The 21,085-nt window shown below is 43.2% G+C and overlaps 1 protein-coding gene across 3 annotated transcripts in view; it reads right to left on the reverse strand.

Annotated features, from left to right (window-relative positions):
- Positions 1 to 13,798: 13,798 nt before the first annotated feature.
- Positions 13,799 to 21,085, reverse strand: part of wnt6b (wingless-type MMTV integration site family, member 6b) — a 51,502-nt gene continuing 44,215 nt past the window's right edge. For 2 of the 3 annotated variants that reach the window (XM_061792387.1, XM_061792388.1), the window contains one exon: positions 13,799 to 19,476. In XM_061792387.1, the coding sequence (XP_061648371.1) occupies positions 19,015 to 19,476 (462 nt within the window). In that variant the 3' untranslated portion in view covers positions 13,799 to 19,014. The remainder of the gene's footprint in view (positions 19,477 to 21,085) is intronic. The other variant, XM_061792390.1, reaches the window with a different exon arrangement.

Here is a 21,085-nt window from a genome sequence, read left to right on the forward strand (position 1 = left end):
TGGAGTTTTTGACCAGCTTGTTTAACAGAATTCTAGCGGGTGAGAAGATGCCCGAGGAATGGAGCAAAAGTGTGCTGGTGCCCATTTTTAAGAACAAAGGGGATGTGCAGAGCTGTGGGAACTACAGAGGAATAAAGTTGATGAGCCACACAATGAAGTTATGGGAAAGAGTAGTGGAGGCTAGACTCAGGACAGAAGTGAGTATTTGCGCCAGTATGGTTTCATGCCTAGAAACAGTACCACAGCTGCATTATATGCCTTGAGGGTGTTGATGGAGAAGTACAGAGAAGGAGCTACACTGTGTCTTTGTAGATCTAGAGAAAGCCTATCACAGAGTACCCAGAGAGGAACTGTGGTACTGCATGCGGAGGTCTGGAGTGGCAGAGAAGTATCCATCCATCCATTTTCTGAGCCGCTTCTCCTCACTAGGGTCGCGGGCGTGCTGGAGCCTATCCCAGCTGTCATCGGGCAGGAGGCGGGGTACACCCTGAACTGGTTGCCAGCCAATCACAGGGCACATAGAAACAAACAAGCATTCGCACTCACAGTCATGCCTACGGGCAATTTAGAGTCTCCAATTAATGCATGTTTTTGGGATGTGGGAGGAAACCGGAGTGCCCGGAGAAAACCCACGTAGGCACGGGGAGAACATGCAAACTCCACACAGGCGGGGACGGGGATTGAACCCCGCACCTCAGAACTGTGAGGCTGACGCTCTAACCAGTCGGTCACCGTGCCGCCTGGCAGAGAAGTATGTTAGAATAATACAGGACATGTACGAGGGCAGCAGAACACTGGTGAGAACATGCAAACTCCACACAGGCGAGGCCGGGATTTAAACCCCGGTCCTCAGAACTCTGAGGCAGATGTGCTAACCAGTCATCCACTGTGCCGCCCGCCCACTTGGCTTATATTTGTCTGATATTTACATTTGTTTGATTATCTTCAACATTAAAATGGGGAAACTATAAAATATAACAATTTGAGAAGGGGGCCAATACTTTTTCACTGTATGTATCTGTGGCCGAAAAGCAAAGCGTAGAGAGTCTCTTTCGCCAAAATGCATGAGTGCAGTTAATAAATGGGGGCACTCACTCTTTAATTGAATTCTCACCCTTTTCCTCTCTTTGTTTTATTATAATATAGCTATAGCAGCCAGGGCAATCCTATTCTTCTTTGACAATCGTGCCATGTTGTTTATGGTTCAATAAAAAAAACATATACCCCTCAAAGGGGTTGCAGTTTTTCCATGTGCAAGGGTCAATCACCTGGTGTGCGGGTCTGTGTCGCCACTGACTCTATTTTTTTTAATTTTTTATTTTTTTGCAATTGCCCAGTTCAATGGTGTTTGGTATCGGTGCTCAGTGTGCAATGAGCATAAGTTTTAGCCAAACAAGTCCGAGTTCGTCAAATTGGAGACTTAAATCTGACTTAGGTCCCCCACACCTGGTAGAAAGAATACAAATGTTTGCTTTTTAAGCCATGTGGTTATTAAACAGTTTCTCAGATTTGCACCATGTTAAAGTTTTTTTTTCTTAGACAATAGACATCTTTGTTTTAAAATTGTAACAAAAGGTGCAGGGAGCTTCCAGGCTCAGCAGCAAGTCTTAAAAAGTTAAAAACTTAAACAAATAAATAGTTCCCTGAGGTTTTCTACAGTAAATAAAGTTTTCCAAAGTTTCATCAGAACTGAAATGTTTAACTATCACTTGTCTTTGTTTTAAGTTCAAACAAAAACAAAAAGTGCAGGAAGTTCCCAGGGTCAGCACCATTGCACATAAAGTTAACTGAAAAATTCAATAAATAGCTCCCTGAAGTTTATTCAGTTTTAAAGAAGGCCGACGCTGATATGCATCAAGATGCCGATCGTCGGTCTATCTCTACTTCCTTTTTGTTCCTCTTTAAGAGTACACTAAAGACCTTTCTTAGGCTGAGCGGCAGATCCTTGTAAACACTTGTTGTAGAAATATCAACGTGAGCTATGGCTACCATGGCTACATCCAGCCATCGCACCGACGGAAAAACCTGACGACTGTTACTGTCAAGCAAGCACTATTTAGAAGTTAGTGTTTCAGTCGGACTTTTGGGGGAATATCAGATGACTCAAACGATTCCCGCCTCGTCCTGACCTTTCCGTGCACTGCTTTCTTACAGCACACGGGGCCAGCGACATTATGTTCATATAGTTTTGTTCATGTAGTGCATTAAGTACACAAGTCACACCCTTACTCCCCAAGAAGGGAGTTCAAGCAAAGTTCATTTTTCTGGTAGAGTTATGGACTCTGCTGCCGCTGCAAACGAGCAAAGCAAAAGCAAGTGTGACAGAGCAGAGGTCAGCCAATTACAAAGCTCCACGATGGCAACAAAGGTCCTACACGCACATTCTTGGCACTGTGTTTGTGTTTGTACGTGTGCGGGAGACAGACAGAGTGTACAGTATATCAGCCTTTCAAGTGTGTGAAACATATGACAGGTCTGACCGTGCAACAATCAGGCAATGAGATTGAGGCCTGCGTTGGCTTGAACAAGAGGAACATAGCAGCAAAGCTCCCATTTTTCAACTATCTCGCTCCTTCGTCCCAGGGGGTCAATGCACAATAACTAAAATTGACAAGGTGAAACATATACTTGCTATTATGCAGCTGTGATCTTGATAAATGAGGCATTTGATATGTCCTCACTGCTCACAATTCACAAAATGCTCACGCTAACACAGACGGCACACTGATTTGTTGGCTTTAAACACATGCATGTTATTAGAACAGCCACTCAGTTTTTTTTTCTTTTTTCTTATTGTAATGCGTGGTGTCAGTGTTGTAATCCCCACGCAGACTCAGAAATACTCAGACAGTCTGGTTGAAATCAATTAAAATGTCTGTGCTGGGAAAGAAAGTTTGCTGGAGTGGTGAGAACTGACTTGACTTTAAATGATCCTGATGGTTTTGCAAATGTAGAGAGAACAAACGCCTGAGTGAAGACAGATTTACTGTGTTAAACGTTTTTCTTTACACTCATTAATTGTAATGAAAACGCCCTCTTTTTTCTCATTATCTTGTGCGGAGAAAAAAGCTAAGCCCTTTGTGTATATGTTCTTTTATTTTCTACACCAAAATGACAACCAATCACTTGCACCATAGAATATTTCGAATGAATTACTCCAATTCCTATTATTAGTCTCCTTTTTGGGTCACGTTTGGGCTAAAGCGTATCCTAGTGGACTTTGTGCGAGAGGCGGGGGGCATCCTGCTACCACAGGTTACATATATACATATACAAACAACCATTCAAACTCACTTTCACAATTATCGATAATTTACAATCTTCAATTCACCTAACATGACCTTTTTTTGGAACATGGGAGGGAGCCAAACATGCCAACGCCACACAGGAGCCGGGATTTGAACACTGATCCTCAGAACTCTGGTAGCCATCTATCTATCTATCTATCTATCTATCTATCTATCTATCTATCTACCTATCTATCTATCTATCTATCTATCTATCTATCTATCTATCTATCTATCTATCTATCTATCTATCTATCTATCTATCTATCTGTCTGAACATCTATATCTCATCTAGCTAACCAAATTAATGGAAATGCCCTTAATTGGAACAGAATAAATGTATAGTGATATTATGATTATTAATGCAATAATAAGGTAAACAAACAGGAGGGCTATCCATCTATCCAGCCTATAGTTAATAATAATAATAATATAAATTATTATTATAATGTGTTTTTTTTGTGTTTTTTTTTTTTTTTGCCTTTTGCATGATGCTGTTCATGAGGAGCCTCCATTTTCTGTGCTGAGGCCGCCACCTTGTGTTCACTTACCAGAACAACGTGATCGACGTGCACACAACACACAGCAGCTGCTTCGTCACTTGAAGCAGAAGCCTGAGCATTTGAGATTCTCTACTAAAAACGGATGGCTTTTGACCAGTACCCATCGTGTAGGGGCAATCATAGCAAAGCTGACCAAATGTGTACCGTTCACGTACGACACACACACACACACGCGAGTTGTCCAGTAACTCGACAACGCCTGGCGTCCAAAAAGCCACAATTATTGTTCCAAGGAGCAAAAAGAAGACGTGACCCTGAGCCAAAGCAGCCGCCACAGATAGCGGCCCCTCACTTCGCCTCCCACCGGCCTCTGGCAGCCATGTTTTCACAACCACAGATAACAAAGAAATGAAGAAAAGAAGGAGGAGGGGGGAAAGCAGGGCAAGAAATGGTTGCGTAAAAGGATTTTATTTATGTTGGGACCGTGTGACAAAGAGGAGAGTGGAAGACGCTGAGAGGTGACAAATGAGGTCAGGAGCAGGGTCACCTCGATGTCTATCCAATCAGCACAGAGTCAAAAGGTGTTCGCTGAAAGCTGTCTTGTTGTTGTTGTGACTTTCGGCTTGTCCCAATTGCCTTACACTCTCATGTTTGTTTTAAGAAGGGCTGAATGCGTGCCAAAATATATTTTTTCAATTAAACCGCATTGCTTCACTTTATCTGTACGGCAATTCATCTTGGCTTAGCACTGAGCTCACCCCGAAAAGAAGCAACACCCTTTGCATTATAGATGATTCACACCAGATCCGAGACGGGTGTTTTGCAGTGTAATTGTCGGCAAACGTCGCCTAAAAGGTTCGAAATGGACTGCTGGATCCTCGGCGCACTTGCAGCCTTGCTGGGTGGCCCGTGGCAGTTAGTTGAGACATCACCTCCAGGGCACCTCCTCCTTCATGGACTCATAAATATCACAAACAAATTCATATTTTCATGGTGATGTGTGCTAATGGGAAAACGTGTCTGTCTCGGCTCTAGTTTAAAAGCATGTTGAGTTATATGAGAGCAGTTTCCCAATCCTGATTGAGTCAAGCCACATTATAAAAATCTCACACTATACTCCCAAAAAAATGGCACAAAAGTGAAATATTGATGATCTCATTTCAATGTTTACAAATGTTATTTTCATCCATCCATCCATTTTCTGAGCCGCCTCTCCTCACTAGGGTCGCGGTCGTGCTGGAGCCTATCCCAGCTATCATCGGGCAGGAGGCGGGGTCCACCCTCAACTGGTTGCCAGCCAATTAATTAATTGGGCGGCACAGTGGGCGACTGTTAGCACATCTGCCTCACAGTTCTGAGGACCTGGGTTGGAATCCGACCTCGCCTATGTGGAGTTTGCGTGTTCTCCCCGTGCCTGTGGGGGTTTTCTCTGGGCACTCCGGTTTCCTCCCACAGCCCACAAACATGCGTAGTAGGTTGATTGAAGACTCTAAATTGTCCGTAGGTGTGAATGTGAGTGCGAATGCCATCGATCCATTTTCTGTACCGCTTATCCTCGTTAGGGTCGCGGGCGTGCTGGAGCCTATCCCAGCTAATTTCAGGTGAGAGGCGGGGTACACCCTGAACTGGTCGCCAAACAATCGCAGAGCAAATGAACGAATGAATAATTAGATGCTCTGTTGAGTGAATGGCAACAGGTTGATGACAGGTTAATTGTACATTCTGCCATCTGGTGGAACAGCATTTAATTGTTCTGCCTGTCACTATACGTGGCTGGCAATAGATAGACGAACACATAAATTATTTCTAATAAATGAAGAATAACTTTCTGACCAATTAAAGAGAGTAGTTTTAACAATGCTAGCAATATTTAAATGTAGCCTCACTTCACTAATCACCCCCAACTCGAGTCTCTGACGCGCACGAGTGCGATTCTCAAACATGGCCGTTCACGATGGCATGTCATTCTGAAAGAGCGTAGTTGCTATAAATAGACACAGAGAGTGAGAATGTGCAGCTTCTACAAAATACCACCGCTACCAATACTAAACTAGCATTAGCACTGTAAAAAATGAAATAAATAAATAAGTAAATGAAAAAAAAATAAAAAATCAACATTAGCCACATCTGCTACGTTGGTGGCATAAATAATTTGTAACAGAGTGTTACACTAAAGCTAAATTCATCAGTTTGAAGTTTTATTTTTTGGAATGTACACTCAATTAAAAATTAAAAAGAAGTGATAAACATACCTGTTGAGCAGAAATGTTGCTAAAACTGAATCCTCAGCTGCCTGAGGTGTTGTGGTTGTGGCAAGGTTATGGTTTGTGACAGCTTGAACCCCAAAGCAAGAACAGACCATGGAAGGAATTCATTTAATATTTGATTTCTAAACAGGTTTCAACCAAAGTTGCTACTGTCCCAAAGTGTAGATAAGGTCTATTCACAGAAAGTAAAAAATAAGAACTCTGGTACCATAAGGCACTACTAACTAGGAGGGGGGGAAAAAGCAAAACTACAAGACTAATTCAACAAATAGCTACAGATGAGAATAGCAAATAGTAATTAACAAAGTACCAAAAGAAATAATATAATAAAAACAACATTAAAAAAAGGCAGAATTCAATATGGAAGCAAAACAAAATGCCTACGGGAAATGACAGAGGACAAGGGTATGATCCAGTGTATTTCTGGTGTGGTGACTGGGAAGCAATAGACTCGACGCACGCAGCGCTCCCGCGTTTGGGGTAAGGAGGCATGCCAACTTCCGGTCGCCAGTGACGCGCAGTGTCTTAGGAAACTCACTTCCCATAGATATGCTCCATTCCAGTCACGCCCAGGTGTGTGTCTCCCTTGCGCCACCGACAGGAAACTAAACGCTGACGCAAACCGAGCGATGCGTCCAAACCCGTCCGAACTGTCGTGCAAGTGTGTGGGATTCCGCAAACATTTTCACGAGTGGCCTATCAGTCGTTCACTGGTTTTGCGGCAGTTCAAAATTTGAATCGCAGTTCCGTGATGTTTCAATGTTGCAGACGACACCCAGTGAAAACGCACAGAAACTTCTACACACGCTAAAAACACATTTCCGTTTTTTAAGCGAACGAGACACAGCCAGCTTAAAGCCATATACAATATATAAAGTATACATATACTGTGTTTTACAACAATGCTTGACTATATATGTATGGTACCTGTGGATGAAATACGGTAGTAAGCTTGCGGCAAAAAAGAAAGCGGGCAGTACCTATCGTGCTTCTTCTTAAACTATTACTCTACCTTTTTATGGTTTAATAAATGTGATAAAGTACAATTTACTGTATGTGGAGATTCAGAGGCCAATACAGGCTCGTCAGTTAACACCGCGGGGCCTCAATATCAAGTTGCTCAATGTGCGGGGCTGAGTCGCCAACTGTCGTTTTTTTGCGGTGGTCCGTTCCACTCTGGTTCGACCGCATCACACTGTGCGGCGGGCCTAAGAGAAACACAGGGAGCACCAACTGACAGGAAAAAAAACTAAACATTACTCAGACAGAACATGACATGCGGTCCCATCGCTCTGCTTCTCTTTGTTAGTCTTATGCCTAGTTGTTGGCCACCACGAGAGATTGGCATTGATTTATTCTCTGAAGGTGGATATTCAGCCATAGTTTCAGCAAAGCTCCTGAAGCCCAAGCTAAAACGTCAGTGTGAGTCCACTGCAAATGATTGAAACATTAACGGTCACACGCTCTGTCTCTGGATGGTTCTTCTTCCACGGGCGTGGTGGTTTCTTACTAATCTAATTAGTGTATTAATGTGATTTTTGAATCCTAACTTCTTTGTGTGTTTGTCTCCCATTCCTGCAAATTTGGTTATGAGACACTCTCTAACACATCTCGCCGCCACATTGGTACATGATTGGAGAAGAGATCACACAAACGGACCAGCATTATGGTGTCAGGTTACTTGTAGGTCCTCTTTCTGTCTCGCTCACGCTTGTTATCTTTTGAGCCGCCTCGCCCTCGTTGCCTTTTTCCCTCCATTCATTTCGTCCCCCTCCCTTGTTGCTCATTTACCCTCATCTGGCCCTCTCATTTCTCATTTTTATATAATCTAATGTCTTCTGTCTATGCTCTGGTCCTCTTTATTCTTCATGTAAGCTCACAGTTACAGTAAATGTGTGCTAAATAACACAAGTGGACCACCTAGAATCCCATGTAGGAGGTCCAAAAAAAAGAAAAAAAAGCTGATCTATGGAAATGACTGTGTGCAGATCCATTTCCTGTGGCAACCTTTTATTATTGCAGTGTGACTACGTATGTTTTGTGTAGGCTGTGTACAAATGACAATTCAATACATGTAACTTGGGATGCTGCACTACGGAAAAACATACCCATTCTTGGCTGGATGTGCACTATTGAGACGCACCCACACACACACACACACACACACACAATCAAATGCATTCATATATCTCAGGCCAATAAAATAAATATTTGAATACATATTAGGGTGCCTATGACGAACAAAATATATGGATCTAGGTCTCCCTTGTCCGGACGCAGGTCACCGGGGCGCCCCTCTGGAGCCAGGCCTAGAGGTGGGGCTCAAAGGCGATCGCCTGGTGGCCGGGCCTGTACCCATGGGTCCTGGCCGGGCACAGCCCGAAAGGGTAACGTGGGTTCCCCTCCCCAGAGGCTCACCACCTGTGGGAGGGGCCATAGGGGTCTGGTGCAGTGCGAGCTGGGCGGTGGCCGAAGGCGGGGACCATGGCGATCCGATCCCCAGCTACAGAAGCTGGCTCCAGGGACATGGAATGTCACCTCTCTGGCAGGGAAGGAGCCCGAGCTGGTGTGTTTGGTTGAGAAGTTCAGACTAGATATAGTCGGGCTCGCCTCCACACATGGCTTGGGCTCTGGTACCAGTCCTCTTGAGAGGGGTTGGATTCTTTTCCACTCTGCAGTTGCCCATGGTGAGAGGTGCTGAGGGGGTGCTGGAGAGCGCTCCCGCTGGGGACTTCAATGCGCACGTGGGCAATGACAGTGAGACCTGGAAGGGCGTGATTGGGAGGAAAGCCCGCCCCGGTCAGAACCCGAGCTGTGTTCTGTTATTGGACTTCTGTGCTCACCACGGATTGTCCATAACGAACACCATGTTCAAGCATAAGGGTGTCCACACGTGCACTTGGCAATAGGACACCCTAGGTCGGCGTTCAATGATTGACTTTGTGGTCGTGTCTTGGACACTCGGGTGAAGAGAGGGGTGGAGCTGTCAACTGATCACCATCTGGTGGTGAGTTGACTCCGATGGTGGGGGAAGATGCTGGTCCGACGTGGCAGGCCCAAACATATTGTGAGGGTCTGCTGAGAACCTCTGGCAGAATCCCTTATCAGAAGGAGTTTCAACTCCCACCTCCAGCAGAACTTCACCCACATCCTGGGGTAGGCGGGGGATATTGAGTCTGAGTGGACCATGTTCCGCGCCTCTATTGCCGAGGCGGAGCTGTGGCCATAAGGTCGTCGGTGCCTGTTGTGGCGGCAATCCCCGAACCCGTTGGTGGACACCAGCGGTGAGGGATGCCGTCAAGCTGAAGAAGGGGACTCCTGAGGAAGCTGATGGGTACCGGCTGGCCAACCGGAATGCGGCTTTGGTGGTCGCTGAGGCAAAAACCTGGGCGTGGTAGGAATTTGGTGAGGCACGACTTCCGGACGACTTCGAGGAAATTCTGGTCCAGGGAGAGGGGGAAGCAGTGCACCTTCAACACTGTGTATAATGGGGATGGGGCGCTGCTGACCTCGACTCGAGACGTTGTGAGTCGGTGGGGAGAATACTTGGAAGACCTCCTCAATTCCACCGACACGCTTTCCCATGAGAAAGCAGAGTCTGGGGTATCTGAGGCGGGCTCTCCTATCTCTGGGGTTGAGGTCACCGAGGCGGTTAAAAAGCTCCTCGGTGGCAAGGCCCCGGGGGTGGATGAGATTCGCCCGGAGTTCCTAAAGCCTCTGGATGTTGTAGGGCTGTCCTGGTTGACATGTCACTGCAACATCACGTGGACATCGGGGACAGTGCCTCTGGATTGACAGACTGGGGTGGTGGTCCCCCTTTTTAAGAAGGGGGACTGGAAGGTGTCTTCCAACTACAGGGGGTAAGGTCTATTCAGGGGTGCTGGAGAGGAAGGTCCGTTGGGAAGTCAAATCTCAGATTCAGGAGGAGCAGTGTGGTTTTCGTCCTGGCCGTGAAACAGTGGACCAGCTCTTCACCCCTCGAGGGTGCATGGGAGTTCGCCCAACCAGTCTACATATGTTTTATGGACTTGGAGAAGGCGTTCGACCGTGTCCCTAGTGGAGTCCTGTGGGGGGGAGGGGGTGGGGGGTGCTTCGGGAGTATGGAGTACCGAACCACCTGATACGAGCTGTTCGATCCCTGGACGACCGCTGTCAGAGTTTGGTACGCATTGCCGGCAGTCAGTCGGACTCGTTTCCAGTGAGGGTTGGACTCTGCCAAGGCTGCCCTTTGTCACCGATTCTGTTCATAACTTTTATGAAAAGAATTTCTAGGTGCAGACAAAGCGTAGTGGGGCTCCGGTTTGGTGGCCTCAGTATTGCATCTCTGCTTTTTGCAGATGATGTGGTTCTGTTGGCTTCATCAAGCCGTGACCTCCAACTCTCACTGCAGCGGTTCGCAGCCGAGTATGTAGCGGCTGGGATGAGAATCAGCACCTCTAAATTTGAGACCATGGTCCTTAGTCGGAAAAGGGTGGAGTGCCCTCTCCAGGTCGGAAGTCTGGGCTTCCCTGCTGAGGCTGCTGCCCCCGCGACTCGACCTCGGATAAGCGGAAGACAATGGATGGATGGATGGATATTAGGGTGCTGCTTGACCTGTAAAAAGTGCTTGGCTGTATTGTATATGAAAATAAAATAAAAGATAAGAATAGGAAGAGAGGACATTTTCATTCCCATTGACTAACCTCATTTTTGCCTGAAACAAAACTGCCCGAAAGCAGCATGTCACTGTGCAACAAATTCCTGAAAAATTACAACCTGTGTCAACTTGTTGAGCGCAAACCAATACGAGTCTGTTTTCTCTTTTGCTCCCTTGTCTTGATATTTCATAGAGTAAATACATACAATATAAAAAATATAATTGAGCCAAGGGGAAAGGATATTTCACAGCTTATCACTTGTAATACCTCAACAATGCATTTATTTTATTTATTTATTTGTTAGTTAAAGCATGATTTTTATTTATATATATATTTTTAAATTGACCTCTACGGAATTTTTTTTCTAGGTCTGTGAAAACATGTAAAAGCAACAGCAGCATTGTATCCATTTATTTTTATGAACAGCCTTCTCATATGTAATTAACTTCTCAGTGATATTATGCAGCGTTCTAAGAAAAAGAAAAATCGAAACTTTTTCAAACATTTTATTAATAAAATGTAATGTTTATGAGCAATATTTTGGAGCTGAATTAATTAAAAACTAATTAAGCCCTTTTGAGACACAGTTGAGCAAAAATGTAAGTTAAGTGTATTTTCTATAATTATAGTATAGCTGTATAATATTATAGGATACTATTGTATGGCTATTTATGGTAATGTGTTTTTAATTCAGTCATTATAGACCAAGCTTCTGGCCTGCGGGATCAATTTGAAGTCAACATGACATAGACACGCACAACGGCATCAGCCAAACATGTGCACGTAATTCTATGAGCAGCGTCTTCTTATTTGTATGAACTATACAGTACTCAGTGTTGGGGGCGTCAGTGTCAGTTTCATAGGCGCCACGTGGGTACTTGCGCATCCGCTCATGCATTTTAAGTACTAGTAACTGTTACTGCTAATTTTGGACGCTCTCTTTGTTGTTGATTGAATGAGGACACATTCCCGAAGAACTCGCAAATCTGACTGGCGAACGACAAAGACGAAAAAAACTCAGATGGACCTCTTATTGATCAGAGGCAATGACGTCTACATGAATACTTTTCAGTTTTGACAAAGATGAAAATGTTCCTCATGGTTGTTACAGCGCAAATCTGACTGGACAAAAAAAATTCAGCGTCGAGAATCGCACGTTTATAGGATTTGGACACAATAGAAAAATGTACAGGCGTGATTCACTATTATAATTCTTCTTTTCTGTGAAGTTTGGACGAAATCTCATGATGCCCTTGCTCTAAATGTGACCCGAAAAATGAGATGGCTCGAGTGTACGCCGCCATTGTTTGTTGTTTAACGGTAGCTAGCTTAGTTAGCTCAGCGGTAAGCATCGTAGTTATGATCTCAAAATCAGTGGATGGTGGCACTTTCAGCAGGTGATGGGAATCATATGCTAAATAATTTCAGATATTGACTATTTTTGGTGTTGTAGGCAAAGTATTTTGGTGAAAATATCATCGACTATCTCAAGCAGCAGCCGCTACCGACATCCCCATTAGCTTGTGCCGTAGCAGATTGCTAATCTTCCTGGGGTCCTCATATAGTCAACAGTACAATTAATTAATAGATTAGTACAGCATCTATACAGTAGTTAAATATGATTCCTCGGTACAGTCACAAGTAAGTCTCAAGTCTTTAGCATCATGTCCCGAGTCAAGTCCCAAGTCGAGACAGGTAAGTTCCGAGTCAAGTCCCAAGTCCTATACTTTCAGTTTCAAGTCCTTTTGAGTCATTTTAACAACAAAGTAAAATTTATATATTGAATTAATGTATTATGTACATATATATAGTTAATATATTTTAAAACCCATATTCATTTATCATTTATTTATATTCATTGAACACACTATTATCATTGTCTTCTGATTTGAAAACTAGTTATCATGAAACATATATATGGTTTTACAGTCATAAAGGCCCTCTGAGGGAAACTGTACCAACAATGTGGCCCTCAACAAAAATGAGTTTGACACCCCTGTAACAGCGCTCCACCAAGGCTGAGCATCTGCGTCCTGTAGGTGGCAGTATGTCCAGTGTGGATCTCCCCCCCCCCCCCCCCCCCCCCCCACACACACACACAATAATAAATAAAAAGTGTCTGACAACGTTTAATCTAACACACTATTGGTGAAATAGACTAAGTGGAATGAATTGTCTTCAGATGTCAAATAAAAATCCAGATTAAAAAATATAATTAGGAGAGAAGACCAATAAACTGGCAGACAGTTTCCATATATACTGTATAATAGGCAACTTGTCATGGAAACATGGAAGCTTGAAAATGCCCTACCAAAATGGCTTGAGTTTTGCCTCAGTTGTAGTAGTAGTAGAAATAGTCTGCACAAAATTAGATGGTAAGTGTATGTGCAACTACACAACCACTGAAATGCCATGATGTACCACTGAGGGCTCTATTTTCATGGACAGCGCAAATACTGGTGGATTTCAATTATTGTACTTGCTGCTAGTGTTTGCCAATTTGGCCGGCCTTTCTACACCAAACTGAGCGTTGCAGCACAGCAGAGGGAGTGACCTTGGAGATGCGCCCGGCGGAGTGACAATTTGTTGGCAAAAAGTCGATCTAAACTTATGCCTGCGCAGACCACGTTTAGCTTCTGGCGCAGGCTAGCCCGCTGGTTTAATGTGATTTTGGTGAATGTGAGAGGGGCAATGGCAGACAGATACTGAGGTCCGCGGACATACTTACAGTAAGTCACCAGCGGTTATCACCAGCTCATACTGTATTTCATAATGGTACCTGCTCACATTGTCTGGTACCACACTGGCCAAGCGCAGTGATACCGCTCCACTCATGCACGGATCACTGCGATTACGCATCATCATCTTCCGCGCAGAGACGTCTTCATGTGAGACTGTCACTGTGCCATTTTTAAAGGGAATGCGAGGAGCCGCTTTGATTGAAATCGTCTGTGTTCACTCCCACAGTGACGCAGCTCTCCCTCTCTTAAATATCCCAGCTTGCACTCGTCTGCAAAATCACCAACACCCAGTCTAACCTGCCTTGGCAACGCCGGTCATGAAAATAGAGCTCTAAGTTTTTAGATTCAGCAAGAGAGCAGGTCAACGGGTAATAATGCACATTTATTGTTTTGACATACAACATCAAGTACAACTGATGCTAGTGGTAGTAGATGAGGCCACGTTCGCTGACCATGAACACTTACGAATATGCAGGACTGGTATTCGTGATAATGAATTGCTTTGTAAATGAATGGACTGACACACCTAAAAAATTCATATAAAACTTTGGGAAAAAATAAAATAAAATAAAACTCAATCATTCAAAAACTACTCCACTCTGCTGTTCATATATATATATTTTATTTTCTTGACTACAAATAAAGATGAAAAGTTAGATTTGATGTACCAAAATCAGGCTTAAGTTTTTCATTTGATATGAACCCTAAAGATTCCATCCAAAGAAGATCTGCTTTTCATTCAAGTTGGTTTAAAGCAGAAATTGTGCGTCATTTGGAAAAATCATGACAGTTTCCTCGAACATAAACACCACCAAATGACTGTGAATGCTCATCTGTGACAATAGGGCACTATGAGAAATAGTTCACTTTACATTGTGAAGGAATATTAAGATTTACAGGAAATGGACATGCTGTGTCATACTGGAATATGAGCAGACTCCCACCTGAAAATGAACACAAGAGAGAACAAGTAGTGTGCTTTACCTAACCCAGGGAACACAGTTTCAGGTCAAACAAGTATAATGTGTGTCAGAAAAGATCCAGGACTGGTGTCACAAAAGAAATACAAAGTATTTTCAAACTATGAGTTTTCCTCTTCTTCTGTGGGTCAGACAATCAAGCACAGAAAAAAGGGGTTGTGGCAGGACAACTGGTAGTTGCTTCACCAACGCACCTGCTTACAATGCCCTGAGCATCGAACACTTCCTGCCCAAGAAGAACATCGTCATGCTGGCTGGAGCAACCTCCCTACTCAACCAAACTGGCTTCATCTGATTTTTTTTCACCCCCAACTTTCCCAAGCTCAGTGGTTATCAAGGGGAACCTTTTCGAGATATAAGCCATTGTTCCCCAGATCGAGCAGCACAATTGCCATTGAATAGAGGCAAAAAATGTGGCAAAGACGTCAATTATTTATATTTTTTTTAATTACGTCACTACTGTATGTTTTTTTTTGTTAAAGAAAATACTATAGGGTACTATTTTTTTTATCTTAAAAACCTTTTACAAAAATGTTTGTTAGTATTTTTTGGTAGGCTGGAACGGATTAATCGCATTTCCTTTCATTTAAATGGGGAAAGACAATTTGAGATACAGTAATCCCTCCTTTATCGCGTGGATGAAATTCCGGATTACCCTCCGCAATTGGTAAAATCCACAAAGTAATGACCACTATTTTTTTAAATTATTATTATGATTACTTATTAATCTTCCCCACACTCCTTTCTATACTCTGAAACACCCTTTAAATGCTTTAACATATAGTAATGCACAGTAGTACTGTACATTATTTACATTTTAGTCCTTGTAATGTGTTTTAATGTTTTTTTTTTTCTTAGTTTAGATGTTTTAGGTTAGAAAGTGTTTATTTTACCCCTTAAATAACAGCATGCACTCTAAAGCCTGCGATATTGCGAATTATGAACAATATGAATCTGAAAAAAAATCTGCAGTGCACTGAGTCCGCAGTAGGTGAATTGCGAATGGGACAAATTAAACTTGTATCTCAAGGCACTTTGTGAAACCAATCCTGGAACTTGTCTGACACACCTATGTCAACATCAGTTGCATGAAATGGTGATAATCAGTCCACCCACAGACACAATCACAGACGCACAAAAGATTTCTCATCGAATTGTTCACACTGCTTGGGAGTATTCTGAGTTTTTTAAAGTGACTACAGAGATGATTTTAACTGTTAAATTCACCTTGTATGAACAGATATACACACACAAATGCTATTTACATTTTAAAAAGCTAACCACCAAAAGTGCATAATAAAAGTAGCCCTGTATATCATCATCATTATGTTTTCTTATCGCAAACAATATCGTACCAATAGAGATTTTGGTTTCGAACAAATTGCCAACCCCAAAGATATTCCTACAAACCTTTTCAGTCCAATGCAGTGATATTCAAAGTGCTTCTGAGAGAGATGGAAGTGAGTAGTCTTGTCATCATATCTTTATATAAATAACTGTCACTGCCGGTCGGTCGAGTCTACAGCTGCATTGGCGGTGCTGAAAAACGGACTTGGAGAGAGATAAACAAAGTTTCACTTTTATGAAGTATTTTGCATGACAGATTCATTACGGTAATAGGGAACAGATATTAAAAGTGTTTTTCTATATTTGGGGGGGGGGGGGGGGGGGGGATCAGCAGCGCAACAAAAAGGAGTTCGGGGCAAATATGTCTCTTCTCACCAAGCAATACAGATCAGTTCAGTTGAATACATGTCCATCTGTTTCTTCTCTGTACCGCTTGTCCTCAGTGATTCCCTACCACAGTGTTAGAGTGAGAGATCACGTGTGCCATTTTCCAATTTCACTTAATTGGTCCAAAAATTCTAATCTACTACTATGTTCATCTCCACTATCTGTGCAAGCGACATATAGTGACAGGCAGAACAATTAAATGCTCTTCCACTAGATGGCAGATGATACAATTAACCTGTGTTAAACTGTTGCCTTTCATACATCAGAATAACTTTGGCCGAGGTTTCACATTGAAAATTGAGTTGAGATCATCATTATTTCTGTAAACAGCGTGTCCCAAAAGTCACTATATGCTTCATTTTGTTCGGGTATCATTCGGACAGATGTGAGACCATCAGTATTTGACAGTTTAGGCTTTGCACTTTTTTAAAGCATATTATTCCCTTGTCCTTGTCTCACCAAGTGACATTGGAGCAGCGTTGCGACTTTACTTCAGCACAAGTGTGATTAGCTTTGTGGCCATCGCACTGCTTCATTTTTGCAATCCGTGTGACTTCAGGTTGTGCAAAGGCTTCAAAGGGAAGTTTAGGATGCTCAAAAACCCGAAATCTGTACGGGTTAAGCTTCATCACTCTCTGAAAAATCAGCTGCATCGAGCTTTTGTTAATGATGAGTTCCAGTGCAGCCCTTCAGATAGACTTATGCTGGTTTTGCGTGAATGCCTGCTCTAAGAGTTCTGTGTTTTCATTAGTGGTGGTAGTAGCAGGCTTTCCGCTGCGTGGTTTGTCAAGAACTGAACCTGTTTAGAGACAATTGCCACGGATAGCGAAAAACTTCTTGCTCCAATGTCAATTGGTGAATTTTGGGCAATGGAATGATCAGTTTACAAAAACTGCCAAACCCAAGCTGTCAAATACTGATGGCTGAATGACAGCTGTCTGACTGATACCTGAAACCAAATTTCTGTCATTTCATTGCCAAACTTTGTGATGGATACCAAAACAACCATGAGTGCTCAAACTCACTTATTGGCACACTTCCATTAGGTTACTAACCTTTGGGGTACAATATCTAAGGGCTCAGAATCTTCCCCTCCATACTACATGTAATTATTTACTAATGTAGTGAGAACACAATCCAGATTAGAGCTTTTTCTTCCTCATCAAATGAACTGAACTGTAGTGCTTGATGGAACTGTGAGGCTGGATTTAGACTCTTAAATATCTAGATGTAATTTAGTGCCTTTCTTATGCGACCCACTGTGCTTAGAGACTGTATGTAGAGATTAAATGGAATGCATACCATGTAGTACCAATGAGGATCATTTGAGACCCTTAAGGTGTCAGTGTGACAATGTACTGTATTGTTGGCTCATGATCATTTAAAAATAAACTCAAATTCAGAGAGCAGTTCACTTCAAGTGCTGCTGTTGCCCTGCTCGATCTACGAGGTCTGTCCGAAAAGTTCCAGCACCGATTCCGGAAGTATCCTTCCAGGACTGCATGGTGCAAGGTGTGCCAGAAAAGGCTGGGAAAATGCATTCACACCAGCCACACACTGAACTAGTCAGACGACGTATGAAGTCAATGCAAATGCGAGAATAGGCACTAATTTCTGCCGGGTCATGCGAAAGATGCGTTTGACGCGACATGAGCGGGGCGAACACACAAAAATGAGCTTCTTCATTGATTCAGGCCAGTTGGAAAATTCCAACTCGAGCGACAAATTTGCATGACGCTATGTCGCGCCACCCAATCGGCGTTGAGTGGCTACACATATGTCCTGGAGTTGCTGAGCAGAGAATAAAATGATCGGTGCTGTTTGTGGGCAGCTGGAAGGTTTGGATAATACCTGCTGCTGTACGAAAAAAGAGCAGGCCTGGAGAATGATGAGCAAGGTGTATCTGGTAAGTAAAATATGTTGATATGTGTACAGCTGTCAGTTTACTTTACTGGGAACCAAGCTAGCAATAGCATTAGCCACACGTAATACGCACTCACTCACTCACTCTGTCTGTCTGTCTCTCTCTCTCTCTCTCTCTCTCTGGGGGTCTCTTTCGCTCTCTGATACACACACAGACAATCTCTCTCTCTCTCTCTCTCTCTCTCTCTCTCTCTCTCTCTCTCTCTCTATTGTGTGTGTGTCTCTCTCTCTCTCTCTCTGGGGGTATCTCTCGCTCTCTGATACACACACACACACACAATCTCTCTTTCTCTCTCTATTGAGAAATATAAGAAATGGTTTTGCTATCTACCAGGGAAAGCCCCTCTTCTTCTCTAGTATGTGAGGCGCGAATGAATCGAATTCATGTTCGCTTTGTACACAACTTCAGGGTCAAACTGGCACCAGTAAAGCAAGGGGAAAGTTCGTCTCGGTATAACACAGGATTAGACTTCAGGCGCATTACTTCGAAGGGGGAACATTTGTAGGTTGTAGTCTGGATTGGAAATGTTTTTTTTTCTTTTTGGACGCTAGTCCCAGAACCTTTCTGACACACCTCGCAGATTTTTGGGTATGATTTTACTATAGCTAGAAAATACACACATTCACATTCTTTGGTTCGTTTCTATGACAAAAAAATGTCCAAAAAAATAGGTAGTTCCGAAAAAGATATTTCTGTGTTTTACTCATATGTCATTGTCAAGCGCCTATTGAGTTTTTCTATTCAGCTTTCAACAGAAATCAAGGAAATCAATAGTATTGCCAGGAAAATTTAGCTTCCTAAGGAATGGTGTAAGCAGGACAGGTGCAAAAAAGATAACAACACAGTCAGAATCTTACTTTACAACTGCCAAAAACCAATGCAAAAAAAATATATATATAATAAGAAATTACAAGAAGTTAGGGGAATCTGACTCCAGTTCATCAGTGACAGAGACTTAGCTCCTTTCGGACCGAGCACTTCTTGCACTGGACCACACAACACCAGTGGAAACGACACAGACAGTTCTCCTCCAAATCCACAGTTTCTTCGCGGTAGCCACGCTGGCAACAGAGCAGATCGCAGCCACTGATGTCCATGGCGGTGCTGTTGCACATGCGCCCCCGCGTCCCCAGTGAACCCGTTTTACGATTCGCCACACAGAAATCGGGCGACTCGTCCGAGTAGATCAGATCCTGCCTGTCCGGGGGCTTGATGTTCTGGCCTACGGGGATCAGGGTCTTGCCGTCGTTGCCGCCCATCACTTTGGAGGCCCCGTTAAATCTTTCCAGAAGGCGGTCGCCCACCTCACGAAAATGAGGCATCTTTTTCCAGCAAGTGCGTAACGTGCAAGAGCCGGACAGTCCATGGCACTTACACTCTGTCCGCATGTAGAGTTTCACTGCCTTGGGAGGGGACGGGGGCAAACAGGTGGAAAAAAGACAAAGAATATTAGTCAAACAGGGGGAAAAAATCCATCTTTAAAGACCCTAAAAATGATTGAGAGATTAGTTTCTACATTATACACATTTGAAGCTAATTGCTGAAAATGTGCAAAGCCTGAGAACTACGGAGTACTGAATTGTGGAGCTTCAGGGCTCTAATTTCGTAGACAGCACATCTGCGGTGGGGCACGAATGCCAGCGGATTGTGATTTTCATACAAGTGCAAGGTTCGCTGTGCATGTTTGCCAATTTGGCAGACAAGTCTGCACCAAGCTGGGCGTTCCAGCTCAGCTAAGGTGTGTCCTTGGAGATGCACCAGGTGGAGTGACAATTTGGTGGAAGAAAGTCAGTCTAAACGCCAGCTCAGACCATGTCCAAATACAGGTGCAAGGTACACCACTGGTCTATCGCGATTTTGGTGAATTCGACTGGTTTGAAATATTTAAGTCGCCAGCACTTATCACCAGCTCATTCTGTATTTAATAAGGGTACCGACTCGCATTGTCTGTTGCCACACCGACCAAGAACAATGAGAATGCTCCACTCACGCATGGATCGCTGGGATTATGCATAATCCTCTTTTTTACAGAGATGTCTGTCTATATATATATATATATTATTATTATTATTATTATAATTTGGCAGGGTTGTTCACAACATTCTTCTCTGATGTGTAACATTTAGAAGACGTTTATTTTCACTTTACAGGGATTTTAAATAAAATGCTTCTGACATATGGTCACTCCTATGAGGAGATTAGATAAATACCAGATAACTAGCTCGATATCTAGATAGATAGATAGATAGATAGATAGATAGATAGATAGATAGATAGATAGATAGATAGATAGATAGATAGATAGATAGATAGATAGATAGGTAACATAAAAGCAGATGCTATTTAGAAGGAATTTAACTCTCTAACCCGCCCTCGCCCTTCATTTCGCCTCTGGCCTTCTTACATCTAACAAGCCTTGACAACAGATCATTCACTTATACTGCACATAATTAACCCATCACACACACACACACATACACACATACTTTCAAAATGCCTCTGCACACATGCATGAATGCACATAAACAGACATTTACACGCATCATAGCACACTTATTTCACAACCTCCAGGCGCTTGAGTGTCTTACGTTCAAAATGGTTTGTTCGCTAATGCTACATTTGGAAAATATCCCAAAATCCACGCCTGTTCTTCACTACCTGTCTGTGACCCCGGTTGCAGTCAGCTGTAATTATGTCCTTTGCTTGTATCGTTGCTACAAAGTGTGTGTACCCAAAAGTGCACTGAAAATTAAAAGGTTGATGTCAGTCTCGAGATGTTAAAAGCCGCACTTTAAATCAACACCATTAACCGATCTAAAAGGTTGCTACTTCATACCCGGTCTTTAAGAAGCATTATGACTTGCCCGGTCCATAATTCACGTGGTGTTGGTACAGGCGACAAACAGGAACTTTGGGGCGTCTACACGAGCTGTGGAAACGTTAGAGGCTACCTGCCTTGGAGGCTTGAAAACAAAATGTGTGGCACGCTCTTGTTTTTGTGTTTCAGAAACC

This window comes from Phyllopteryx taeniolatus, chromosome 12 (genome assembly GCF_024500385.1).
Source record: "Phyllopteryx taeniolatus isolate TA_2022b chromosome 12, UOR_Ptae_1.2, whole genome shotgun sequence".
NCBI lineage: Eukaryota > Metazoa > Chordata > Actinopteri > Syngnathiformes > Syngnathidae > Phyllopteryx > Phyllopteryx taeniolatus.